Source organism: Trifolium pratense, linkage group LG2, assembly GCF_020283565.1.
Source record: "Trifolium pratense cultivar HEN17-A07 linkage group LG2, ARS_RC_1.1, whole genome shotgun sequence".
NCBI lineage: Eukaryota > Viridiplantae > Streptophyta > Magnoliopsida > Fabales > Fabaceae > Trifolium > Trifolium pratense.
Genome location: NC_060060.1, coordinates 2,611,658 through 2,638,333, shown reverse-complemented (window position 1 = coordinate 2,638,333; position 26,676 = coordinate 2,611,658). Strand labels below are relative to the sequence as shown.

The window sequence follows — 26,676 nt, the reverse complement described above, 5'->3', positions numbered from 1 at the left end:
CAAAATAGAAATATTATTTTTTATTATATACAATTATTTAGAATAAAATTATGACCTTTATAATGTGTCTTTCATCCGAAAAACATGTATTAATTATTATGCAATTGACAACTAATTCAAAATATCATATACAATTTGAGAAATGATTGAATTTTCAAATTAGCCAAAGATTCTAAGTAAAATGATATCATCATGTATTAGAGAAATTGCAAAGGCCTTCATAGTTAGCCACATAGGAATTGGAGAAATATTAGAATGCCACATAAGACATGGATCAAGGAAATGGTGCCACATAGGAATAAGACCATGAGAAAGAAACTCCTAAATATATAAATAATAGATTGGTCAATAGTACCACAATTATTAATAATAATTTTCTCTTTTCTCTATTTTTTTTTTATAAAAACGTTATAAGTATTGTGAAAAAATTAATGGAATTTAATACAAATATTGAGTTGTTATATTTTAGGTCTTGGTACTATTTTATTTTTTTTATTTTCATTTTAATACAAATATTGTGAAAAAATTAATGGAATTTAATACAAATATTGAGTTGTTATATTTTAGGTCTTGGTACTATTTTATTTTTTTTATTTTCATTTTAATACAAATATTAATAACTCTCGGTTCTTATCTCTTCAACCCTTTTATCTATATCTATACTAATAATAAAGGGAATACTCAAATTTTGGTGTAGCCTTTTGTTGTAATTCCCAAAATACCCATAACAGTTTTTTTTTTTTTTTTTTATTTTTTTATATTTCTTCTTTAACTTCCACATTTGTTTAACTTCTATTTTAGTAACTTCTTCTCTCAAATAAAAAGTAACTTCTATACTTTTTTATTTTCATCAAATCATTTATATTTTTTAACACATTTTATTTTCATAAAATTGGGCCACACAGACGGGCACGTTCGCCACTAGTTAAATGGTAAAGGAAAAACAACAAAACATAAAGAAACTAAAACTAATGTCTTTGTATATTGATCCCAAAGGTATTATATATAAGTAGGAAATACCAACAAGATAACAAGTCTAAATCTAAGTTCGTAGGACATTGATATGTTTGAAAATATATTTCGTTTTAAAACTATTTTCAAATAATATTTTATAATGATGTATTTTTAAGGACTATGGTCAATACCAAATATATTATAAAAATTATATTATTACTATTTCATGTTATCAAAAGAATATTATTAATAAAAAATTTACTAAATATGTTTAAATGTTGACCGTAACTAATTAATATATATATATCTTACCAAAAAAAACTAATTAATTAATATATATGGAATGAATATATTTATTTGACAAATAATATAAAGTTACTATATTGGTCATTAGTGATGCCTATATACATGTGGTGTGTAATTCTTCATTTTTCACACCGTCTCAACATTTTTTCATTTTAGGGTTTCAATTGAAAATATCATCATGATGAAGGCAGGAAGCATTATCCTAACTTTTGGAATTTTATTTGCTCTCTTCAACCTCAACTATGGATCTGGTAAAACATATCACGTCTTATTACTAATTTTAATATTAGAATTACTTTGTTCTTATGATTGGTTTTAATATTAGAATTACTTTGTTCTTATGATTGGTTCAATTAATTCGATATTCTTATTTTGATGTCTACGTACAATGTTTTAGATGTGGCGCAAAAAGATATATTCAAATTTTGTCGCCAAAGTATGACATTGAGTGGGAGTTGTCAGAATTCTCCTACATGTTTTACCATATTCAATGCTAAATATGGAGCAAGCGCCACCACTCACAATTGTAATTGTCAAGATGTTGGTAAAAGTCACAAGTGTTCATGTTGTATTAATTGTGATTATACTGATGGTAAAACTCCTTGTTAGAATCTCAAATAATACACTATGTTATCAAGTTAGTGTGGTGAGAGGTTTAATTTATAATCTCATGGGAGATTATTTCAAATTATAGTTGTAAACGGGTCAATAGTACCCCTATTATTAATAATAATTTTCTCTTTTGTTTTTTTATAAAAACTTTTTTTTTTCTTTCACCACCCGTTTAATCTGGTTCGGGATCAGTTCAAGTGGTTCCAACCCCCTTCCGATCGCAGTTGCGGGGCATTGAACCGTGGTCCTCCCTACCTAGTTCAACGTCAATCACCACTGAACCAACTAACTATCGGTAAAAAGTTTTTTTTTTGTTACAATAAAAACGTTAAAAGTATTGTGAAAACATTAATGGAATTTAATACAAATATTGAGAAAAATATGATTTTCTCCGACACTGATTTTTTTGGTAAGTCTCCGACACTGATTCATGCTGCATATAAGTGATAAAAATCCCATTTTTAAGTCTCAATTTTTATTTTTCATATTTTGTCCCCGTATAATCAAGTTATATAAGCAAAGCAAACAGTAACCAAACAGTACATCTCAGTTTTACATGCCATGAAATCTAGACTTGAAAAAGGAAATAGCATTATCCAAGAATATGAAAATACCGAAGAGTAAGAAACAGAAAAATTTAGTAAAAAAAAAACAGGAAATTAAATGGCAAGTAATGAATGTCATTTTCTCATTGAACTTAGCTGACCACTAGTATGGTCTGTAATCTGTATCGTATGGAACGTCAACCTTGGAACGCTTCCATAACCAGGTCTAGGATATAATGGAGGTGGCCTTCTGGATCTTAAAACCCAAGTGTATCTCCCAGAATATTGGTTCATTCCGGGTATATTGGTACGCTTGGCACAAACCTTTATGTTTCGCCTGTGCAGCTCAGACTCGTGGTTGGGAACAACATCAATGTTGAGGAACTCAACATACGCACAACATTTCGGTAGACTAAATTCATTCATCAGAATAATGACTCTATTCCCTATCCCACAATTTCAGCGGTAGATGCATAGTCAACATTTCCAACATAGATAGACCAAGAATCAACTTCCGCCGTTACAGCCTGACTTGCAGATGAGCCTTTGACTGAAGATGCACCTCTTACGAATTGCATAGTTGGTCGTACCGTAATGAATGGATATAGGCCTTAGAGATTAAATAGGCCCAAAATGCATTAGTCAATTGTATGTGATTATTCATGTTCTAGAATGATCTAGAATAATGATGAGTCATTGATTAGTTTGTTAGCTATATATATTAACATTGGGTGCATGTAATAATAAAGCAAAATGAATGAAGAAGTTAGTTATTGTAACTTAGTGTAGTTTGTTAGTAGTTTTTAGCAATTATCTCTTCAAGTTATGAACAACCAAAAAAATTGTTCATAACACGTACTCTACCTTTGGATGAAGATGCGCCTTTTACGGATGTCGTAACAGCAGGAGAAGAGCACAAGCAATAGTTGGTGATCTTGGAGTTTTTTCGGTAATCTCTGATACTAATTTTCGTATTAAAAAGGAGAAGAGCACAAGCAATCTCTTCCTCTTCATGACACCTGCAAATATCTGAAGGAGCTGGTGGTGGTGGTGGCAGCGGGTTGAGTTTCCTCGTCCATGTCGGCTCTGTGATCGTTTTCCATCCTTCTCCCTTGCGACGTTGCACAAGAGAACACCGAATCTAGCACTTATCGTTTAAGTCTCAATTGATTAGTAACAAGTTGAGAAAAAGTCTATGACTTTCGATTATGATTTTAAGTTTTTAACATTTCATGTACACCTAAAACAAATTATGTTAAGAGATTAGAACTTAGAATTTAGGGAATCTTAATCCCATCAATTATGTGTAACTATTGTATTTCAAAAATTAAAATTAAAAATCTTGTTTAAAGGATATTAAAACATAGAATAATCACTTTTTTTTTTATCTAAATTTAAAGTGTTTGATAGCTTATTAATTGAAGTTTTAGTGTTCGGTAAAAACTTACATTGAGATACTAATCATAATTTTATGTGTAAACTGAATTTTAAAATCAAACGTAGAATAAAACTTAGTAATTTTTATTGTCAAAAAAAAAAAAACTTGGTAATTTTATTGATGGTAGAATAAAACTTACATTGACATATATTTGTAATTTTTTTGAAACTTTTAGTAATTTTTATAAAAAAAAATAGTAAGGGGGAGAAAAAAAATTATGAACATGCTGATGGGACAAGGCAAGTGAAAAATGAACTAAAAACTGAACAAAGGCACCATAAAATGTTTAAATTCAAGACAAACAAACTATCCCTATGAATTTTGCTACAACTAAAGGGTAAAATGCCAAGAAAACCCTCTGCAAACACTTGAATTTTGCAACCAACCCAATTAAACAAAATGCACTTGGACAATGCATTTTGTCTCTATTTAGTACTACCTCTATACTTAATTATAAGTCTCTCTTTTGTAGCGCAAAAGGGTGTTCGTAAAAAGGGACAAAGGTAGTATAAAGAACCAATTTATCAACTCCTATGTTTGATATTATTCAGATGCTCTACAAACAAGTCATTCCATGTATCTGTAATTCCAGGTAAGCACCAGTGCATGCAATCATCATGTTTTTTACCTCCAGCAGAAGCAGGGTGAGCATCAGCCCTAAGCTCACTCAAGTAAGTGATGTTCAAAATAATGAAACCGGATCCTTTAAGAGACTTATAGAGATGTTCATTGACCAATCGAACCTCGACATTGGTCCCATTATTCTTCACGGAGAAAAGTTCTTCTACCTAAAAGGGAGGGCAACACAATTCCAAAGTCAGCTTATTCAAATAGTTTAGCTAAAAAAGAACAAAAGGGCTCGAATTCAAGGTTGCTGCAATGAATAGGAATTGATAGGTCACTCGGTGGATGGCAGTTTTAGTTAGAGAAGTACTTGAAAATATAATTAATAACTAAATTGACCGACCTGTTCCGCCGATAAAGGTTGATCCCTTTGACAGGAACCACCTTGATCCCAATCTCCTCCCTCAAAATGCCTGGGTGATTGAGTACGAAAAAATTTGACTGCGTCTGGTCGTGCTTTTTCCTCCACATATGATATCTGTAAAGAAACCAAACTAAACTGTTCAACAAAACCAAACTGAACCGCACTAAAAAAAGCTGAACTGTTTCTGTCAAAAACAAAGTTCGCAAACTGAACTGGTGTTTTTAATAAAGATTACAAACTGAATTGCACCATGTCGAACCATTCACCTCTCACTATCATAATTATAAACTTGTTTGTTAACAAGAAGAACCCTAAATCACAAATCCCCAACCCTAGACCAAATCAGGAAATTCCAATTGTGCATCTTCTTCACAAATTGTTCCTCCTTGATAACAATTAGGCATTCAGGCAAGGATTGATTTTAGAGTTTAAATCATTCCCCATCGTCGAGTCTCCTTTCCTCTACTTCCAAAATCCTACTACATTAAATACTGATTTAGTGATTTCATTTGTTCTTTGATGGGAGCTACAATATTAATTATGACGAGCATATTATTGTTGCCTGCAATCTCTGATTTAGTGTTTTCATCGAAAGGTCCTCATTTTGCTAAGATTATTATTCTTTTGTCCCCAAAATCAACTGCTTTCATTTGCATTAAAAGGATCAATTAAAGGATGGTGTTTTTCTCAACCGATGTGGCCACTTGTGTCTCATATTATCGGGGGTATATTGCAGCTCACCTTACTAACGACAGATATGGACGGCGGAAACTAAGAAAATTTGAGTAATCATTGACTGAGTTCTAAATCTCAACATATGCAATTAAGTTGCAGCTTTTTGAAGTTCCGAGATAGAAATATATAGCACTACAATACAACAACTTTTAACGAATTTTGATATACAAACTTCAGATGTTTTAAACCTTTGACTAATGCTAGTATATACATTGATTTGCCATTGAATTAAGAGTCATAGTATCCTTTCCAAAACCATGGCAGACTTATGGAAGTGCCACCAACAAATTTAAGCCGTGATTTGAAATACTACGCCTATCTTTAAACTTCTTTTTCCCTTTCTTTGTAATATTCCAAAATTGTCTTTTCAGTATTTTTCCAGGTGAAGAGTTTGCAAACAGTTCAGTACTAATTCAATTCGACAGTACACTAACAGTTCGATTCAGTTCAGCATACATATTTTTTCAGTTTAAGCAAACTGTTTTTCCAATGCAGTTCAGTTTTCCATGCTGAACCAAACTGTGAAAAGTCTACAGATATGTTTTATTTAAAATTTTGAATCTAAATTATAATACTTTCATTTCATCAAGTATCAACAAGAGTAGTATGTGCTACAACCAAACCTATCAAATTATAAAAAGATCAGATAGAAGTTCATAGCAAACCATTTCACTAACTAAGAACCCCCACTAAGCATCTTCTAGTCCTTTCAATAACAAGGTAAAACACCTATGCCGCCAAAACATCTAAATACCATAAGCAATCTCAAATGAACTTTAGACCCCTGACATGTGCTTATTATTAATTATTATACGCCGAGGAAACAATCAATATGGAAAATAAAGCACAAAATTCAGTAGAAGTGAAAACTATCGGGTCGATCAGCGTGAAACCTAGATGATTGTTATCAAATTACGAAAACTAGCTCAGAGATATTGATAACAATTTATACGTTCCCACCTCCAAGTACCTATAAAAGAGGAATAGAAAGAAAAGAGATTCTACCAACAAAAAAAAACAAGAAAGAAAAGAGATTACCATGTGCTCTAAAACCATATCCAGACCTTGATCTGGACGTAATGGGGGGATTACTGGTTGACCCTTCTTGAAGAAAAGCATGGGTGACTTCACAGGGTCAAATTTTGAAGGGGCCCACCACCTGTTAATATGAACCAAACAGAATCAGACTAACCAAATTAAAATCTTCTAGTAAATTTGCTCAAAAATTTGCAAGAAACAGCTAAAACATCAACTTACAATAGCAAAAATAACATGTCGTAAAAGAGATTATCAGTATGGTTAAACTTAAACCTATCATACAACTAAAATTTTCTCAAATTGTTGAATAACAACTCTGACATCAACTTGACTCAAACAGTGGAAAATAATAAGCAAGCAGAGCAATGAAAAACATTATCTGTATTGATTGTAATGAATCATAACAATCAAGGGGATCAATGAAACCAGATAGGGATAGAAATTTAGCCAGAAAACCTTAAAGGAAACTCAAAATTCACGTAAACGCACACACAAGAAGACATTCCAGTCAAACCAAACCCTAGGGAACTCGGGTTCCACCCATAATTTAAATATCTATAATCTCCAACATCAGTGAATAGAAGCAAGGCCAATAAATACAAATCATGACACATTGACATATTATACAAACACTCTAGTATTACCTACCAGTGCCCAGTGTTAAAAATTAAAATATCGTGGAAATTTGCAGCTTGTGCCCATGTACTATCTGGAACATCAACATCAACTCTATAGCCCTCTTTGAATCCAAGCGATTCTAAGGCACCACCATTCTCACTAGCCAACCATCTGCAAGCAAACAGAGGAATAAGAACCACGGCCAAGCCAACATGTAACAAGCAGCGCCATTACATAGTCCAATAATAGTAGCACATAAGACAATGTAAACCATGGCATCTCCATAAATAATAACCAATAAGAAAAATGGATGAAAGTTCGGCAATCATATAGAACTAAAATCAGCATGCATACAACATAGTTTTAAATTGCTATCGACAATAACAATTGCACCCGCAATATAGAATTTGGAAGGACTCTGTGAATCACATTCGCAATTACGACCATATTTATCGGCAAATTGTCTGCAACATCCACAAAATGGAAGTTCAAAGTTCTGCTGTCATATAGTAACAAACAGCAGCATGTGTACAACATAATTTTAATTGTTAGTCGCAACCACGATTTTAGCAGCAATATAAAAGTTTTGGAGGCCCTCACAAATCATTGTGATTTGCAATTGCAGCCACATTAATTAATCAGCCATTTTTTGCAAAGTCAAGGATCACAATTGAAACCAATCATACAAGCATCAATTCAAAGAAATCTCACAAATGAATTCACACGTATCATGAGAACAACAAAAGCACAAGCAATCTTTAGCTTAGCTTACCTACCATAACGTGCGAGAAGATTAGTCCGGTGATAAGCAATAGTTAGATTATAAGTGAGAAAGGTAAATCCACGGTCAGCGCCAGCAGGTCTCCATTTCTTAACCTGTCCATTAGAGACGCTACTCCTTAGAGTGCAGAAAAGAGACACAAACATGTTCCTGTTGAGTGAATCCCCAACAAAACCTGCATCACTGAAACACACCCATTATCAAGAATACCAAAAAGCACACTTCATTTTTTTTTTGGCTTTCACCACCAGTTTAATCTGGTTCGGGGGTCAGTTATGGCATCAAGTGGTTCCAGCCCCCTCCTGATCGCAGTTGCGGGGATCGAACCGTGGTCCTCCCTACCAAGTTCAGCGCCAATCACCACTGAACCAACTAACGATAGGTAAAGCACACTTCATTTTGATTCCAACCTAAGAATCACCCACACAAAAACCTGACACGACACCAATACTGACATGTTGACACCAACAATAATTTAAAAATGAGTAAATCCACATATTAGTCCTTGGAATTGTAAGGGTCACTCAACTTTGTCCACCAAATTCCCAAAATAGCAACTTAGTCACTTAAATTGAAAAACGTCGTGAATTTAATCATTTTTCTAAATTTAGCACCAGTTTCAAAGGCTTTATGCTTAGCTCGATGCAACAAGAGACTACTAAAGTCAAATGTAGGTTTTTTATTGACATTGATGGATGTTTATTAAGGAGATAATTCATAATTCAATTGATAGACTAAATTGATTGATGTTTGTTAATTTAAGGGATTAAACTTTGTAATTTCATAAAATGACTAAATTGTTCTACGCATACACTTTCTAGAATCAAAATGCTTATTTAGTTATAAAAAAGAAGTGGTTGAATGTAATCAATGTGTCGGAGTGTGTCAGTGTTGTGTCGGGATCAAACACACTTTCAATCTTCAGAGTGCTTTTGTTACAGTTTTTCATGAAATCATCACCTTTTTAAAACAAAATAATCACTTTTAGAAGTTTCCATTTGTTTGTTGCAGACTTTCAAAAAAAGGATAATCCTAAAAAATCTAAAAACTGCCTAAAGTAAGAAGTTGTTTGTGCAGTTTGTTACAGATTACAAAAAAAGTGATTTTGATACTGATTAATTGTTAGAAAAGACAGAGTTGTTTTGTTTTTGCTTACCAGTATGAAAATCACTTCTTTTTTTAAAAAATGATTTTTTGAGAAGCTACTAAAAACAGCTTCTCATTTTAAGCAGTTTTTAGATTCTCATTTTTTTAAGAAACTGTAACAAACAGATGAAAACTATTAAAATCGATTATTATGTTTTAAAAAAGTGATATTTTGAGAAAAAAAAAATCTGTAACAAACGCTTCTCCATAAACTCCTTTTTTATACTTAATTTTTTTAAAAAATAATTTTCATTATGATAAACAAACACCAAACATCTTCTTTTCCTAAAATCACCAACAATTAACCTCTAATCTCTAAATTAAGTATCAAAATAACTTTTTTATAACCTAGAGCTCAATACAAAAAATCTGAAATGTCTGTGCTGTGCATAATTTCAACAATCTTCTGCTTTTCCTAAACAATCTCTAAAAACTAAATAGTATCAAAATCACTTTCTTAATAATATTAACTCAATACAAAGAATCTGAAACTGAAATATGGGTTCTACATAATATTCAACAAAAACAGAAAGAACCTTACCAATGCTGGTATGTGTATGAGTCTGAAGAAACCGAACTGGATCAAACCTCTCAAGATCATTACAGCCATTAGGTTTCCACTTCCACTTAGCAATTTCTGCACCATTAGATTTATTCCCTTTTATACAATTCCAACCCTTAAAAATCTCCTTACAAGTTTCATCGTATCTCGAAATTCTGGACTCATCATCGTAGATCCAATTTCCGTTAGAGTAATCACAATTGGCACTGCCACTGCGGCGGTTGTTATTGTTGATTTGGAAATTGTGAATTGAAGAGAAAGTTTTGAGTGATGGTGAAGAAGTGTTGCGGAATTGAGAGAGGAGAAGGAAGATTGAAGTGAAAGAGAGAAGTGAAAGAAGTGGGAATAGTGACAAGTGTTGTTGTTTTTTCTTTTGCTGTTGATTTGTTGTTGGTGATCTTGTGGTTGTGGCCATGCCAATGATGTGAGTGTTTTTGGTGAAGATGAATTTTGCAGGTAGGTTCAGTTTAGAAGAGTGAACTGCGAGAGGATGTGATTCACCGTCAAATGGTTTGTTGTAACTTGTAAAGACAGAAACCAGTAGTAAACCACCAATTTGGTATTTTCAACTAATTTTTTTGGTTTACAGTAACTTGGGGATGGAAACCAAGATTACTACCCAAAATTCTATTATTAATTTATTTTTGAGATTATGCAAATAACTTGTATAATTTTTATGTATTATTATAAGTTTTTTAATGTAGTTTATGATAAAATAGTTTATAAAAATATAATTTTCACTAGTGTGAACTTATAAAATAACATAAAATCTAATTTATATTGAATAAGCTGTTTGTATAAGCTCAAAAATAAGCTAATCCAAATGGAACCTAAATCAAACCTAGTGCCTTATATTCAGCTAATTTTTAGGTTTATGAAAAATGGTTTATGAAAATAAATAAGTTTTTATATTAATTTATAAGTTTTCATGGAAATTGTATTTTTATATGTTGTTTTTTTTGTATAAACTCAAAAATATGTCAATTCAAATGGATTTTATGTTTTTCTAATTCGCCATTAAATAGGGCTTTGTTTGGTAAGAAAAAAACTAGTTTATAGTTTATGTCTTATAACTACTCTGAGATGTGTTCATCTTATCTCTGACTCTTGTTCCCCGCTTGCTATAAGTTTTTTTTAATCAAATCTTATAGCTTATAAGCTAAAAAGAGTTTATAACTTTTATTTTATGAGTTTAATTGATATGCATCGACGGTGTAAAATAATTTTACACGGTCGTCCAATAAACAACCACCATTTTGCTATGTCATATCAAGAAAGTGGGGTGAAGTGAGATGATATGGCGGAAAAAATGGTTGATATTGATTGACGGTGTAAAATTATTTTACACTGTCGATGTATATAAATTAAATCTTTATTTTATTGATTTATAGCTTATTTTTCAACCTTATTTAAAATAGTATAAACTTAGCGTACAACGTATAGCTAACTTATTTTAACTATTTTATAGTATAAACCATCTCTTTCTATCTAAAAAATGATGAAAATTCAACAAGCTTATAAGAAATAAAGGACATAAACAAGAAAAAATAAAGGACTAAATTTTAATAAATAAATAAGGAGTAAGATAAAAGATTTCTAGTGTAAATTTAGGGAATAGATTCTTCATTCTACTTTTCAAATTTTTCTCTTCATTGTTAATCCTAAGCCATTAAAATAAATTAATTTTATTTTTAATTATTTTAAGTATGATATTTTATGGTCCAAATTTAACTGGATAAACTTTATGGGAGACAATCCACTTTCTATAATGTACCGTAATGATGAATGAGTGTTGTTTTAAAGAAGAAATATGCACTATCTCATATAATTGTTCTTATGTAAAGAAATGTTCTAAGATAATATCAAATTTAAAATAGATTTTATAAGATAATATCAAATTTAAAATAGATTTTATTTATTTTTTGACAAAACAAATAGAATAAATTGTTTTTTTAATAAAAATTAAAAATAGAATAAATTGTTCTGCCAAAAAAAAAATAGAATAAATTGTTTTTTGACACTAAATAGAATAAATTGTTAAATTTCCTATTTTGTGTATTCAAATAATTAGAACAGTGCATGCATGAATAAAATCCTTCCAACAATTTCAAGAACGCAGATAGTAACCTACTCAATGCAGTCTCTCATTCATGCTTCCCCTTTCTACAACTGTTTCGCGCCAAACAGGTTTCTTCATTATTCACAAATTCCATTGAAATTGAAAATATTACTCCGATTATTATGATTATGATTATGATTTCATTTTCCTTTGTTAATTGCATTGGTTTACTCTGTTTGCATTTTAATGCCAATATATAGAACACAATTGTTTTTTTCTTTCCTTTTATGATAAACCAAAGAATATCTGCACGCGCAACATGCACTTGTCAGAAATTGAATCCTAACCAAATGATTAAAAAATTCAAATATCTACCACCAAGATTTTAAAGAACCGTCCATTATCACGAAAACGATGTGGACAAAATGGTATTTCAATTCGGTACATTTTTTTTATGTCGACATATTTAACAAAAATCACATAAACCACCATAACGAAACGCCGTTAGGCCACGACAAAACTCCGTTATGGACTTATGGTTGCAACTTGAGTTTTTTTTTTTGTGTAAACCGGGTATCCTCTGCGCGCAACTGCAAAGATTAATCCCTCGAGTTTTGTGGGACCCAAATGGGTGGCAAACTCTCCCTAAGAGTTTTAACACTGCTGCATGCCCAAGCTATGGATCGAACCCAGAACCTTGGTTAAACTATAAGAGACCCGCGTCATCTCATCTAAGTGCTCTTGGGTGGTTGCAACTTGAGTTTAATAGTGCTTAATTTGTTTTTTAGAAGAAACAAATTCTTAACACGACTGCAACTACTGCTGTTTAAATCCTTGTCTACCATTTTGGTTGATTGCAATTTTTATTGTACTTTTCCATCTCATACTTGAAAGTGACATAACTTCAATAATGAAACTTCAATGAATCTTATAATTGTTTTTATTTTTTGATGAAATTGATGTAAGTTGAATCTTTGGTAGATGAATATTATAATATTCACCCAATTTTCTATTCTTTGATGAGTAATTTACGTTACATCAATTTCATTTTCAACAATACTGTTTATATGTGTGTTATTGACTTTGCAAACAAAATGTGCGTAATTGTCACAAAAAATCACAAAAAAATAAAAGAGAAATGAAATAATATCCATAATCAATATTCACCACCCAATTTTTGGTTGCACTTTTGTAAGATTCCTTTGAACTAAACCAAAATCTATTTGGATTCGTATGATTCAGTGATTTTTTTGATAGATATATTAGGATTCTGAATTATAATTTAATATAGTTTTTGGCTTTATTGAACCTTTATTGAATATCATGGTTTGGTTTGAATTTTGTTTTTATTCCAAAGTTTGAATCTTTTCTTCAACTTGAGAAATGGGTGTATGTTGTTTTTCAGTTTTCACAGTTTGAAGAAGCTGATTTGAAATTTTGAGAGAAAGTGAGAGAAAGAAGACTTGAAAGGTGAAAATGACAATTGGAACTATTGCACCTGAGAAGAGGAAATCAAGGAAGAACAAAGAACTTGTTGATGAGAATGCGCCTTTGGTACCGAAGTCTCAAGAGAGAGATACCGAGTTACATGAATTTAATGGAGCTTCATTTTCTGGAGCTGTGTTCAATTTGTCGACGACAATCATTGGTGCTGGAATCATGGGCTTGCCGGCTTGTGTTAAGAAGTTGGGAATGGTGCCTGGTCTTATTACCATAGTTTTAACGGCATTATTAACAGAGAAGTCGATTGAGTTCATGATCAGGTTTTCGAGGGCAGGAAATCTTACTTCCTATGGAAGTCTTATGGGGGATGCCTTTGGGAAATATGGAAAAGCACTTCTGGAGATATGTGTTGTAATCAATAACACTGGTATTCTGATTGTTTACATGATTATTATTGGTGAGGGCCTTATTCTTAAGTCTCGTACTTAAAAATGTTATCACCGGTTTTAGTTTTAGGGTCTGTTTGGAATTTGAATTGACTTATTTTAGTTTATCTATTGACATAAGCATTTGTTGTGATACTATTTTGGAGAGCTTATAGAAACAAACAACTTATGACATGTCCATAAGTTGTTTTCAACTGATTTCCATAAGGTGTAAGGAATAGCTTATGAAAATAAGTAATGCCTAAGCACTTAAGTTTTTGTTTTGATTTTTTCATATTATAGGGGATGTGGTTTCTGGAACAACTTCAAGTGGAATTCACCATCCTGGTATCCTTGAAGGATGGTTTGGTGTTCATTGGTGGACTGGGCGTACATTTGTTCTTGTATTTACGACACTTGCAATTTTTGCACCTCTGGTCAGCTTTAAGAAAATTGGTGAGTGATTGTGCTTTTCTTGTATTAATTGATGTGAAAAATAGAAACATTTTATTAGTAAACCTTGTTGTTTTGTTGCCAATTGCCATGTATTCTGTATAGCACCTGAATATGACATTGCATAATAGACACTGACTACAATTTTAGGATCAATCTATTACATTGATAATGATATTTTATACATGTTGCATTTTGATACCAACAAATTAAATTTTTCATGCAATATTTTTTGTGTTCAAGTTATATGATACTGATAGGATCATGGGAGTGGTCTTACCATGATATGTTTACACATGGTTATGTACCCAATGCTCATTTATCACCTACGAACACGACACTAACACTGAAACGTAGACATTGGTAGCTTGAGAATATGAAAGTGATTGAATGTGACCACAAATGATAGTGTCGTATTATTTTTTGGAATCAGCAAAATATATATTAATAGAGTGCTTCAATGCACAAGGAGTACATAAAGTCAGTTAAGAAAAAAGAGCACAGACAGAATAGAGAGCTAAAAGGAAAAAATAAGAGTATAAAGGAGTGGCACAACATGAACAGAAAAAAAACACCCTCACAAAAGCATACCTCTCTTTTTCACCTTCCTAGACAAAGCAACGGTTCTCTATTCCATTCGTAATATAAGCAAGGGGAAGAATTCAGTTTTCTTATCCACCATTTCCAGGAAGTTACCTTGACCTCTTCCACCAGATCAATCATATCAGTACTGCTATTCTCGAAAATCATCTTATTCCTTTGTCGCCACAAATTCCAAACAACGGCGTTCCAAATCATCATCAAACCTTGTCGCCTCTGTTTACCACCTGGAATAGCCGCAAGAGAATTTAACAGAGAAAACATATGTGTGGTAACGTAAATTCCAATCCCAGCCAGGTTAGTATCCTTCCCCAAACCTGTGTCGCAAACTGGCAATAAATGAATAAATGAACTGAGGTCTCTGCACAGTCACGACACAGTACACGCATCTTGTCACCAGTTTTGTGAATGATATGCCTTCTGAACAGGTTATCTCTCGTCGGGATCCTGTCGAGAAGCAGCATCCACGCAAATCCCTGTGCTTTGGACGGTGCTTGAGATTTCCAGATTGATTTGAAAGCTGTGACTTGTAAATGACAGTGTCGTATGTTTGTTAGGCACCAATGAGTGTTCGACACACCTTCAACCTAAAGTGTCAATGCTACATAGCTTTTCACTTAAGTATAAATCGGTCTATCTATAAAATTGAGTTTTGTTGCTAAGTTGTTTAGTGTGTTACCAATTGAAACAAACTACTATTGGTGTACAAGTTTTTGCTTACTTGAGTTAGAACATTGAAATTTATATTTATATTTAGGATTTGAGTACTTATTGTTCATGTTTTTGTACCTTAATTTTAGATGTTTTGTAGCACACCTGTACACTGCCCATATTAATACCCGGACTCATTCTCTGCAGATTCATTGAGATTCACATCTGCAATATCAGTTGGATTAGCAGTTGTTTTCCTTATCATTGCTGTGGGGATCTCAATTATCAAGATTATTAGCGGAGGCATTGGAATGCCTAGACTCTTCCCGGTCATTACTGACACAGCTTCAGTTTTTGATCTATTCACCGTAGTTCCTGTGCTGGTGACTGCTTACATCTGTCACTACAATGGTATGAAAAACCTTTGTTTAAAACTCATTTATTTAGTTTTAACTTTTTCAATTTTTATGCATAGTAGACTTATGTTAACTATAAGTTGGTTATTTATTCGAAAGAAGAAGGTTAAGGTCTTCTGATTACTAATAAATGCTAACAACTATTGGAAAATTTTTTATCATGCGCGAGCATGACATGATTGCAGTTAGCTATCTAGATCCACCTATTTGCTTCATAGATGTATAATCTGGTGGTTGTATCATGTCATGTGCACTCTTTATTTGCAGTTCACAGCATAGATAATGAATTGGAGGATTCATCCTGGATGCATGGCGTTGTGCGTACTTCCCTTACTCTATGCTCTTCAGTATACATACTGACAAGCTTCTTTGGGTTCCTCCTATTTGGTGAAGACACTCTTGATGACGTTCTTGCCAATTTTGACACTAATCTTGGACTTCCTTTCGGTTCTGCGCTCAATGATGCTGTTCGTTTTAGCTATGCTGCACATCTCGTGCTTGTATTTCCGGTAGTTTTCTATGCATTAAGGGTCAACATAGATGGTCTCATATTTTCCTCTTCAAGAAGGCCTTTGGTTGTTGATAACTTCAGATTTGCATCAATTACTATTGCCCTTGTTGGCAGTATTTTCATCGGAGCAAATTCAATTCCTAGCATTTGGGATATTTTCCAGTTCACTGGAGCAACAGCTTCTGTTTGTGTAGGATTCATATTTCCAGCTGCAATCACTTTGAGGTGTGTTTGGTCACTGAATTCATTTAATTCTGTAATCGATTTTGCTTTATACTATGATTCTTATCTGTAGTTCGAAACAAACGCGTACTAAAAGTTAATGATCGCAACAATTATCATTAATCATTTCTTTTCTTGCAGGGATCATTACAACATAGCAACTAAAACAGACAAGATTCTGTCTGTCCTTATGATAGTTCTTGCCGTCTTTTCAAATGCCGTGGCTATATACAGTGATGCCTATTCCTTGATCAACAAGAATAAAACTTAATGTGAGTGATTTCTTGATTTGATATCTCAAAGTACAGGTATTTTCATACTTTCCAATGAAAGGAACATAATTTGCGAAGGTTATATGAAATTAATTTTTTCGATTGTATGTTGGGTTGATTAAATATAAACAAAGCTACCATGTGTACAAATATTCTTCAAAAATGTGTGAAGACTCACAACATGTTCAACCTTGTTTGTAATAGAATAGTGTTATTTGAACACAACTGTCGATATGCCTAGAAGAAAAATAGAAAAAATAAAAAAACACTAAACCGTATATTTATACGGTGTCTGACAACATATTTGTTGTCAAAATATCATTTCTCTTATAATATGCTCGTTGTTGATGTAACTGCGGAGGTTCTGTTAAACGCGCCTCTATTTCTGTGGCTTCATCTCTCACATTAATGGATAAAGGACTGAAGGGATGTCCTGTTGCTTATGAAAGAATGGTTACTGTTAGCATTTTTTGGGCAAGACAAACAGAAATTTGATTATGGATTTGAATGTGTGGCTTTTAATAGTTTGTTTTCTAAACTTTCATAGAAATTGAACATTTGGTTCAATTCACTGTATTGCACAATTCTTATGTAATTAAATATTTTTTAGATTAAGTGTTTCATTGAATATAATAGCACCTGCAAATTTATTTGTATTCGTATAACATGTGTTCAAAAGTATCACTCTGAAGTTATTGTGGGTTCGATACTCGACACGCTTTGTATGAGGTAAAAATATAAGTGGATGAACATTTTTTTCTTGGTCAAATAGTCTAATGACTAAAATTATAAATGAGTATATCAATGTTCGAATTTCGATCCGTGCATATTGAATAAAATATTCCTAGTGGTTGAACTATGTTTGCGGAGACTAAATGCATGAACATTTAAGAAATTGAGAATATTTTTTTTACTCAAATATGAATATTAAATTTTTTTATTTTTTTTTGCATAATGAATATTAAATATCTTGATCATAGTACTTATAACGTATGATGAGGGTTTTAGTTTAAAATTGGAATTCATCAATTTTTAAAGTGTGTGGGTTTAAACACTAACTTGACAAAGACTAAAAAGTAATAACATCCTACTAATTAGTTACAACGGACTTCAATTTACCGAGTTTTAACTCTGACAATATCGATATTGTTAGAATGAATGTCATCTTTATCCTGGCTTGAACTGAAACATCACATTGTGTGCAAGCTTGGATGCTACTAACTCTGGTCCTTGATACAAGTTTTTTTTTTTTGACACATGATACAAGATGAATTTTACTTTTTAGATAGACTTGGAATGTATCTAAAAAGTATAATTTCTTTTTGCATAAAAAAACAGTATAATTTCTTTTATTATAATAATATAATAATAATAATAATATAATAATAATAATAAAAAAATAGTAATAATAAAAACATGGTTTTCTTCTTTTTTTGAAAAGTTTAATGAACACGCCGTAATTTAATTTTACACGGACAATCAATTAGAATGATTCAGGGCTCGTTTGACCCAGCTTTTTTTAGAGCTTATACAATTTTTATATATTATTATAAGTTTGTCAAGGTAGTTTATCATAAAATAGCTTATAAAATTATATTTTTAACTAGTTTGAACTTATAAAATAGCATAAAACCTAATTTATATTGCATAAGTTGTTTGCACAAACTCTAAAAAAAGCTCGGTCAAACGAGCCGTCAATCTTCCATGTTATATCAAGAAGACGGGTTAAGTTGAGTTACCCGGCAAAAAACATGATTATGATCGGTTGACCGTGCATATTCCTTTTTCTCTTTTTTGAATATAAGAATGACTGTATTTTTTTTTAATAAAAATATGGTTGTTACTCTTCCGAATTTCCGTTAACTGAACACTATAATCTGTATCGGAGGCGATGATAAAAGCACCGCAAACTAGACGGAGAAGAGATGTTTCCTCCGCAATACGCATTCTTGTGTCGTCTGTTCTGAAAGCGTTTGGCGCCAAACAGGTTTATTGATTATTATTGAAGAGTTCCATTGAAATTGAAATTACTCCGATTATTAGGTTTTCATTTTCCCTTTGTTAATTGCATTTCATTTTAATGCTTTTATTATTCAACATTTTATTAACTTTGCAATCTAATCAAATTTGAAATGTGAATGGTGATGGATAATGATGAATCAAAGTCAAACTTTGCCATCTCTTCTTGAAAGAGATCTAAATTGTATTATTAGTAATATCCCCGTCTCTAAATATAAGATCCTTGGAGTAATTTACGAGAATTACGAAAGTTAATTGTGATATTAAATTTGTTTAATTGATATGAATTTTAAAAGTTTATCCTTTAAGAAAGAGAATTCGTTAATGTTACTTACATTAGTGTATTCATTACAGTTTGCATTGCAGAGAAAAATATAAATTAATCAAGGGTATGTTTGTATAGAAATAATTAATGTAGTTCAAAATTCAAATAGTCTTACAAAAATGGAAAAAGAACAAACTCAAAAGAGGTTTATATATAGTTACAAAGGTATATTGGTTTTTTCAAGAAGTCATTACAAAGGTATATATAGTTACAAAATGGCGATGGAGGCTTCTTGTTGATGATAATTCAATGTGGAAAGAAGTCATTATAGGAAAGTATGGTGATTTGGCAATCGGAAAGGTAGAGTTGGGAGAGGAGGGCAAACCGTGGTACTCATCGACTTGGTGGAGAGATATTTGTTCAATTGGTATTTTGTTTTTGTTCAATTGGTATTAATCTTGAGTGAAATTGGTTTTCACAGGGAGTGGTTAAAAAGATGGGTAATGGAGTTCAAACTAGTTTTTGGGAGGATACATGGGTGGGTGATATTTCGTTACGAGAACGCTTTCCTCGAATGTTCTCCATATCAATTCAGAAAGAAGCCTCGGTTGCGAGCTTGAGGAATCTTAATGGAGGAGAAAGGTGGGACCTTGTTTGGCGACGGAGACTTTTTGTGTGGGAGAGCAACTTGCTGGATGAACTTTTGATGATTATAAGCCCAGTAAGTTTGTCGGAAGCGGTGAATAAATGGGTCTGGAGACCAGAAAAGGGAGAAGGTTTTACGGTTAAATCTACGTATGCACTGGTGTCAGATATGATTATTGCTAGGGGAAGCATCTCACAGGAAAAACAATCAGCTTTTAAAGCTATTTGGAAGTGTCCAGCGCCGTCTAAAGTTTCGGGCTTAGTGTGGACGATTCTACATGACAGAGCTCCGACAAGAGTGAACCTGTTCCGGAGGCCCGTCATCCAAGAGGAGGGAGATTAGCGTTGTGTTTTCTGTGGTGACAGTGCAGCATCAGCGATACACCTCTTCCTATACTGTAATTTTGTTACACAGGTTTGGGAGCGACGGTTTGTCTGGCTTGGAATGCGATTCATGTTACCCCATAGCATTTTGTCCCTTTCGGAACGCTGCTATTTGGTCAGTATGGCGACACCAAAACAGGATTATTTTTAAAAATGGGACTCCTGACATCGCACGCAGGGCTGGTGGATGATATTAAAATCATCTCTTGGAAATGGTGGATTGGTAGATCGAAAACACCTACATGCTTGTTTTATGAATGGAATTCGGAACCGGTGCTATGTTTGATACGATGATGGCGTAATAGCTTAAGGTTTTTCTTTTAGTTTTCTTGCTGGGTTGCTAGTTGGAATTTTCGTGATCTGTTCTGATAGATGCATTTGAGATGTGCTGTTTTATTTTTCTTCATGGGACCGACTGTGGAATGGGAGTGGCTGTTGTGTTTGTTAGTTTGCTCCTCGTTTCATTAGTGCATAGTGTTTATTTACTGTCACTTATGGCCTTGTTTTATTTTTGGCCTTGTTCTTGTATCTCTTTCTTGAGACTCTTTTGCATGCCTTGTGCATAGAGCCCTCCTTTAATATAATTTTGCAGTATTCAAAAAAAGTTACCAAGGTGTATTATTAACCCAATGTTTTTATTCTTCATGAGTAGTTTAAGTTACATCAATTTCAATCAATACTATTTGTATTTGTGTTTCTTCTCTCCCTATGTTTACAACAATAAAAATAAGAGAATTGCAACAATATCCATAATCAATATTCACTGTAGATATCAGGTGTGTCAGTTTAGTGATAAGAGTTTGAATGAGACAAAGTTAAAATCGTCTTGGGAATTGTGTAAAGTGAATATTAGTGTCACTTTCTTTTATGGTCAATTAGTCTAGCGACTAGAATTTCACCTTTTTAAGGTGAATAATTGGATGTACAGGGTTCGAACTCATGTCCCTGCATTGTACATGCAATGTCCCTAATAAAAGAAAAAATATTTGCCACCAACTTTATGTTTACCGTTTTGTTTTTTTGTTGCACTTTTGTAAGATTTCTTGAACTCAATATCTCGTGATTTGTTTGGTTCAGTGCTTATTTTGCTATTGATATTTGGGCTCTGAATTATGACCCATTGTAGTTTATGACAGAGTCTTAAGAAGCTGATTTGAAATTTAGAGAGAGAGAGAGAAGACTTGTTTTCTGAAGGAGAGAGAAACTTGAAAGCTGAAAATGACAGTTGGAACTCTTGTACCTAAGGCAGAGAGTAACAAACCAAGGAAGAAGAAGGAAATTGTTGATGAGAATGCGCCTTTGTTACCTAAGACTCAAGAAACAGATGCTGAGATCCATGAATTTAACGGAGCTTCATTTTCTGGGGCTGTTTTCAATTTGTCCACCACAGTTATTGGTGCTGGGATCATGGGCTTGCCTGCCTGTGTCAAAAAGTTGGGAATGGTGCCTGGCCTTCTTGCCATAATCCTAACAGCATTATTGACAGAGAAGGCAATTGAGTTCATGATCAGGTTTTCGAGGGCAGGGAATATTTCTTCCTATGGAAGTCTTATGGGGGATGCCTTTGGGAAATATGGAAAAGCTTCGGTAGAGTTATGTATTGTAATCGGTAACATTGGTATTCTTATTGTTTACATGATAATTATTGGTGAGACCCTATTCTTAAGTCTAGTACTTATAATTTTATATGGCTGGAATTTTACTGTTATCATCAGACAAAAACTTAAGGTTGCATGATACTTTTTTGTTTTGTTCATGTTGTAGGTGATGTGATTTCTGGAACAACTTCAAGTGGAATTCACCATGCTGGTATCCTTGAAGGATGGTTTGGTGTCCATTGGTGGACTGGGCGTACATTTGTTATTGTTTTCACAACACTTGCTGTGTTTGCACCTTTGGTCAGCCTCAAGCGAATTGGTGAGTGAGTGTACTTTTGTTGTATTAATTGATGTGGAAAATAGAAACATATAGTCATGTTACTTATTAAAAAAATAATTGTTGAAATGGCTATAGATTAGACGACAATGTTAGGAAGATGACTCAAAACACAGGATGGCATGGATGAAAGTTTCCGTTTCATTGTTTGTAATTTGAACAAAATGGTAACAAGATCAATGAACAACTAGTTGATGCCATCCCAAATTGGGTGAAGAAAAACAGAGATATTAGATGGAAGAGAAATTGGTCTATCTATGAAATCAAGTTTTGCTGCTTTGTTGTTTGTTTGTTACCAAATGAAAAAATCTGCTTGCTATTTCACCTCCTTTCATATTTTTGCTTACGTGAGTTAGAAAATTGTATTTATATTATGATTTTAATACTTACTGTTTATGTTTTTGTACCTTGGTTTAGATATTTTGTTTGTGGAATACCTGTACCCTGCCCATATCAATATCAACGCTCAACTGTGTCCATACAACACTTCTATAACAAACTTACGTGCATTCTCTATGGTTGTTGCAGATTCATTGAGATTCACATCTGCTTTGTCAATTGGATTAGCAGTTGTTTTCCTTGTCATTGCTGCAGGGATCTCAATTATCAAGATTATTAGTGGAGGCATTGGGATGCCCAGACTCTTCCCCATCATTACTGATGTAGCCTCAGTTCTTGATCTATTCACTGTAGTTCCTGTGCTGATGACAGCCTACATCTGTCACTACAATGGTATGAAAATGTGTGAAGCCTTTGCTTAGAACCTGATTCCCTTGTTTTAATGTTTTTACTCAGAATAGACTTGTGTATTCAGATTATTTTGGTTAATTTCTGGTTGTGCACCACATTAGTCAGAACTGGGAACACTAGAATTTATTAATCCCAATTCCAATCATAGTTGTTCATTTTAACCAGATAACTGGTTCAACCATAAATAACCAAATCCAAATTTAATTATGAAAAATCAGGATAAAAGTAATTAGTTTTATGACCAAATCCATATCAAAATCTGGTTGGATATCCATAACTTGGATGTCCAAAACCTGAAACAGAAACCAGTAAGCTCAACTTCCACCCTCTTTAGATTAGCTTGAATACGGTGGATACGCTGATTAGAACTCCATTTTATTTATATTGTTTTTAATGGTCTAATGCTAACTGTGATTTCCAAATATAATGTGATGTGAGGTAAAATTGACTTATTCATAAAATCCTATGTACATGTCAGTGTAAGAAGAAGCAAGCAACAATGTGTTGAGTTGGTTCAATTTACAGCTTGACTAATTTAATATATTTAATTTAATATTAATATGAAATAAAAAAAATTAATTTTAATTGAATGTGAAAATAGGATAATAGTTTGATCATCGGCCACATGGAACTGATATGGAAGGACAACATGTAATACTAAATTAATAACAGATGGGTAACAATGGTGTGTGGCGGTGGGTAGACAATTTTAAGAGCTTTCTCAAATATGTAGAGCTGTAACATTTCTGGACACAACCGGTTTTTTATTTTCTTAACCGGTTGCAAGTCCATTTGAAACTGAATCGAGAAAAATAAATGGTTGGATTTAATAACCAACTATATAAATGGATAAAAGATGGATATGGTTTGGATTTGGATAAAAACTGTCCGTGAACACCCCTACTTGGCAGTTCATTCTATGCTAACAACATGACGGATGATGATATTCATTTTTTGATTTAGGCTTGGTTGCTTTATGTAGTTGTATAAATTTTAAGCTAATTCCATGTATTAATTAATAGGCTAAACATCGGAAACTATTGCCATAGTTTCAGTTATGTGGGAGGTTGGCATGATTGCAGTTAGCTATCTAGATCCACCTGTTTACTTAATAGATGAATTATCTGGTTGTTGCAGTAATTTTTGTGTGCACTTTATTTGCAGTTCATAACATAGATAATGAACTGGAGGATTCCTCACAGATGCGTGGGGTTGTGCGCGCTTCCCTTACTCTATGCTCTTCAGTGTACTTACTGACAAGCTTCTTTGGGTTCCTTCTATTTGGCGAAGAAATTCTTGATGACGTGCTTGCCAATTTTGATACTGATCTTGGAATTCCTTTCGGTTCTGCGCTCAATGATGCTGTTCGTTTTAGCTATGCTGCGCATCTTGTGCTTGTATTTCCTGTAGTGTTCTATGCAGTGAGGGTCAATATAGATGGTCTCATATTTTCGTCTTCAAGAAGGCCTTTGCTTGTTGATAACTTCAGATTTGCATCGATTACTATTGCCCTTGTTTGCACTATCTTCTTGGGAGCAAATTTCATACCTAACATTTGGGTAATTTTCCAGTTCGCTGGAGCAACAAGTTCTGTTTGTATAGCATTCATATTTCCAGCTGCAATCACTCTGAGGTTAGTTTGGTCACTGAATTCTTTTAGTTCTGTAATGGATTTTGCTTTATAATATGGTTTTACTGTTTGTTATAGATATTATTGGGAGAGAAATAGAAATATGTATGCATATTTAGGCCCCGTTTGTATAAACATCTTAATCAAGCACTTAAATGTATAAGCTATTTCTATGATAGAAGATATAATGAAGTCAAACTGTTTTCATATAAGCTATTTTGGAGAGTTTATGAGAATAAGCTGAAAACAACTTATGGAAATATCATAAGTTGTTTCCATAAGCCCTCCCAAACAGTCTGACAAGTGCTCAAGGCAGTAGATAAATCTAAATAAGCCAATTGATTTACTTGTTTGTCGGGTTTTGTTCATGATTTCCCACTTTTTCATTGCCCGTCATAATGGATGGAATTTTATTATATTGACATGGGAACAGAAACCACTTTAAAGCCTAACCAATAATAACTTTTGATTCATTCAATACTTTTTTTTTTTATTTTTATAATTGAGCTAAATAAAATAATTGAACTAAATAAAATTAAAAAATATTCTTGAGAATATCATTTACTCCCTCCGGTCCTTATTATAAGAAAAAGTTTGCTTTCTAAATTCATTGAATCTTTGATGTATCTAGTTCATAATATGGTCTAGATACATAAAACATTCTATGAATCTATAAAGCAAAATTTTTCTTATAATAAGGACCGGAGGGAGTACTTACTAAATATAATTGTAGAATGAATCTGAGAATGATATTTTTTGTATGTTTCTTGGGAATATGATTCTTATAATAAGGACAGGGTGAGTTATTGGTTTAAGAATTCTAAGATGCTTATCATTCCCTTAAGTAGTTTTATAGAAGGTTTTCTATTCATGCTTTTGCTGATGATTAATTAACTCAACAATTATCATTAAACATTTCTTTTTCTACAGGGATCGTTACAACATAGCAACTAAAAAAGACAGGATTATGTCTCTCATTATGATAGTCCTTGCAGTCTTGTCAAATGCTATAGCTATATACAGTGATGCCTATGCTTTGATCAACAAGAAAAAAACTTAATGCAAGTGATTTCTTGATTTTATAGCTCACGGTACAGTACAGGTATTTCCATACTTTCAGATGAAAGGGACATAAGTTGCAGTGATTATGTATAAAATCCTTTTTTTAGAGGGTCTGATTCTTATAGGTTGATTATAAAATAAACAAAGCAACCATGTGTCTAGACAACTTCCGACATGAATCAAAGAGAGGAAAACAAAATACAAAACCGTATATTTATACAGTGTCCGACAACATATTTGTTGTACAAATAACACCACTCTTCACATTATTAAGGATGCATCTTTAATGAAGTTGATTTTTGTTATTTCTCGATAATCATTTGTATCTCGAAATTTTCTTGCTGCTAATCTAATTTATTTTATATTTGAAATCTTCCTTGTTTGGTAATTACTCATTTGCATAAGAAAAATTAAATTGCAGCTTTAATTTTGCAACCAATATAGTGGAAAGCTTATGCATAAACTGATTATGAAAATTTTTGTATCTGACTTATAGTATATTATGAATGTTTGATTGCAAAATAGGATCCTTGAGGTATCCCTGATGATCACGAAATTGAGATGGTTGAAAACAATGCAACAATTCCGAAGCACGTTCCTCAACACCGACCTCCTCGCTGGAATTTCAAGAAACATTAGAGGCTCTTATGTCTCAACCAGGAAAGACAGAAGTTAGAGGAACTTGTGTCTAAATCAAGGATAGAAGTTAGAGGAACTTGTCTCACCCAACAATGACTTACGTTCAAGAGAGAGAGAGCAACGTAACTTTCCGTTCCAATGACTCAATAAGTTTCGTTACATATAGATTCCAAAAGCAATTCAATCCTAATTCTATATATCCTTTTTTCAAATCTTTACACGTGACCAAAAGACTTAATGATTTAGTATTCGCAAAGTGGATTCAATATAAATCTTAATTGAATCTTGCCTCTCTCATATTCATATTTTTCGTTTAACATGCCTTTCTTTATAAGGCTTAAAAATTAAAACAAACAAATTTGTTTAAAATAAAATAAAACTTCACTCTATATTTTCAAAACAAACAATTTTTTTTTTCTTGAAACATATCCAATTTAAGAACAAACACAAAATACCCTCAAAATTGACTGATTTTAAGGTAAAGGAAAGTAGAAGCAATTCTACAAATTCATCAAACTCTAAAATCAAATGTTACAAATATGCATTGCATGGTTAATAAAATAGAAAAAAGA

The 26,676-nt window shown here is 32.7% G+C and overlaps 3 protein-coding genes across 8 annotated transcripts; 2 read left to right on the top strand and 1 right to left on the bottom strand.

The window, feature by feature from the left end:
* Nucleotides 1-4,079: 4,079 nt before the first annotated feature.
* On the bottom strand, nt 4,080-10,308 carry LOC123909576 (protein trichome birefringence-like 13). Of its 2 annotated transcripts, XM_045960441.1 has the most exons (7): nt 10,236-10,301; nt 9,703-10,181; nt 8,007-8,190; nt 7,265-7,405; nt 6,617-6,737; nt 4,823-4,957; nt 4,080-4,643 (listed from the first exon to the last, which is right to left on the bottom strand). In XM_045960441.1, the coding sequence occupies exons 2-7, from the start codon at nt 10,136-10,138 to the stop codon at nt 4,380-4,382; spliced, it is 1,281 nt and encodes a 426-aa protein (XP_045816397.1). In that variant the 5' UTR covers nt 10,139-10,181; nt 10,236-10,301; the 3' UTR covers nt 4,080-4,379. The 2 variants fall into 2 exon arrangements, with proteins under 2 accessions (XP_045816397.1, XP_045816398.1); XM_045960442.1 differs by having other exon boundaries at nt 9,703-10,308.
* Nucleotides 10,309-12,628: 2,320 nt separating this feature from the next.
* On the top strand, nt 12,629-17,437 carry LOC123907688 (amino acid transporter AVT6B-like). 2 transcript variants are annotated; one of them, XM_045958051.1, is made up of 6 exons: nt 12,629-12,743; nt 13,188-13,682; nt 13,954-14,106; nt 15,562-15,765; nt 16,038-16,506; nt 16,645-17,437. In XM_045958051.1, the coding sequence occupies exons 2-6, from the start codon at nt 13,259-13,261 to the stop codon at nt 16,772-16,774; spliced, it is 1,380 nt and encodes a 459-aa protein (XP_045814007.1). In that variant the 5' UTR covers nt 12,629-12,743; nt 13,188-13,258; the 3' UTR covers nt 16,775-17,437. The 2 variants fall into 2 exon arrangements, with proteins under 2 accessions (XP_045814007.1, XP_045814008.1); XM_045958052.1 differs by having other exon boundaries at nt 12,725-12,973.
* A 1,083-nt stretch (nt 17,438-18,520) lies between these two features.
* On the top strand, nt 18,521-25,853 carry LOC123907687 (amino acid transporter AVT6A-like). 4 transcript variants are annotated; one of them, XM_045958050.1, is made up of 6 exons: nt 18,521-18,762; nt 21,225-21,736; nt 21,853-22,005; nt 22,552-22,755; nt 23,938-24,406; nt 25,334-25,836. In XM_045958050.1, the coding sequence occupies exons 2-6, from the start codon at nt 21,307-21,309 to the stop codon at nt 25,461-25,463; spliced, it is 1,386 nt and encodes a 461-aa protein (XP_045814006.1). In that variant the 5' UTR covers nt 18,521-18,762; nt 21,225-21,306; the 3' UTR covers nt 25,464-25,836. The 4 variants fall into 4 exon arrangements, with proteins under 4 accessions (XP_045814006.1, XP_045814003.1, XP_045814004.1 ...); XM_045958047.1 differs by having other exon boundaries at nt 18,597-18,762; nt 21,215-21,736; nt 25,334-25,853; XM_045958048.1 differs by having other exon boundaries at nt 18,597-18,818; nt 25,334-25,853.
* Nucleotides 25,854-26,676: the final 823 nt, after the last annotated feature.

Excerpts from the sequence above, each read along its gene's own strand:
- LOC123909576 (XM_045960442.1), bottom strand. The coding sequence starts at position 10,138 with ATGGCCACAACCACAAGATCACCAACAACAAATCAACAGCAAAAGAAA. Across the intron at positions 6,738-7,264 it reads ATTTTTAACACTGGGCACTG|GTGGTGGGCCCCTTCAAAAT; the intron begins GTAGGTAATACT and ends TCATATTAACAG. Across the intron at positions 4,958-6,616 it reads ATATGGTTTTAGAGCACATG|ATATCATATGTGGAGGAAAA; the intron begins GTAATCTCTTTT and ends GTTTCTTTACAG.
- LOC123907688 (XM_045958051.1), top strand. The coding sequence starts at position 13,259 with ATGACAATTGGAACTATTGCACCTGAGAAGAGGAAATCAAGGAAGAAC. Across the intron at positions 14,107-15,561 it reads GGTCAGCTTTAAGAAAATTG|ATTCATTGAGATTCACATCT; the intron begins GTGAGTGATTGT and ends CATTCTCTGCAG. Across the intron at positions 16,507-16,644 it reads CCAGCTGCAATCACTTTGAG|GGATCATTACAACATAGCAA; the intron begins GTGTGTTTGGTC and ends CTTTTCTTGCAG.
- LOC123907687 (XM_045958047.1), top strand. The coding sequence starts at position 21,307 with ATGACAGTTGGAACTCTTGTACCTAAGGCAGAGAGTAACAAACCAAGG. Across the intron at positions 21,737-21,852 it reads TGTTTACATGATAATTATTG|GTGATGTGATTTCTGGAACA; the intron begins GTGAGACCCTAT and ends TTCATGTTGTAG. Across the intron at positions 22,006-22,551 it reads GGTCAGCCTCAAGCGAATTG|ATTCATTGAGATTCACATCT; the intron begins GTGAGTGAGTGT and ends TGGTTGTTGCAG.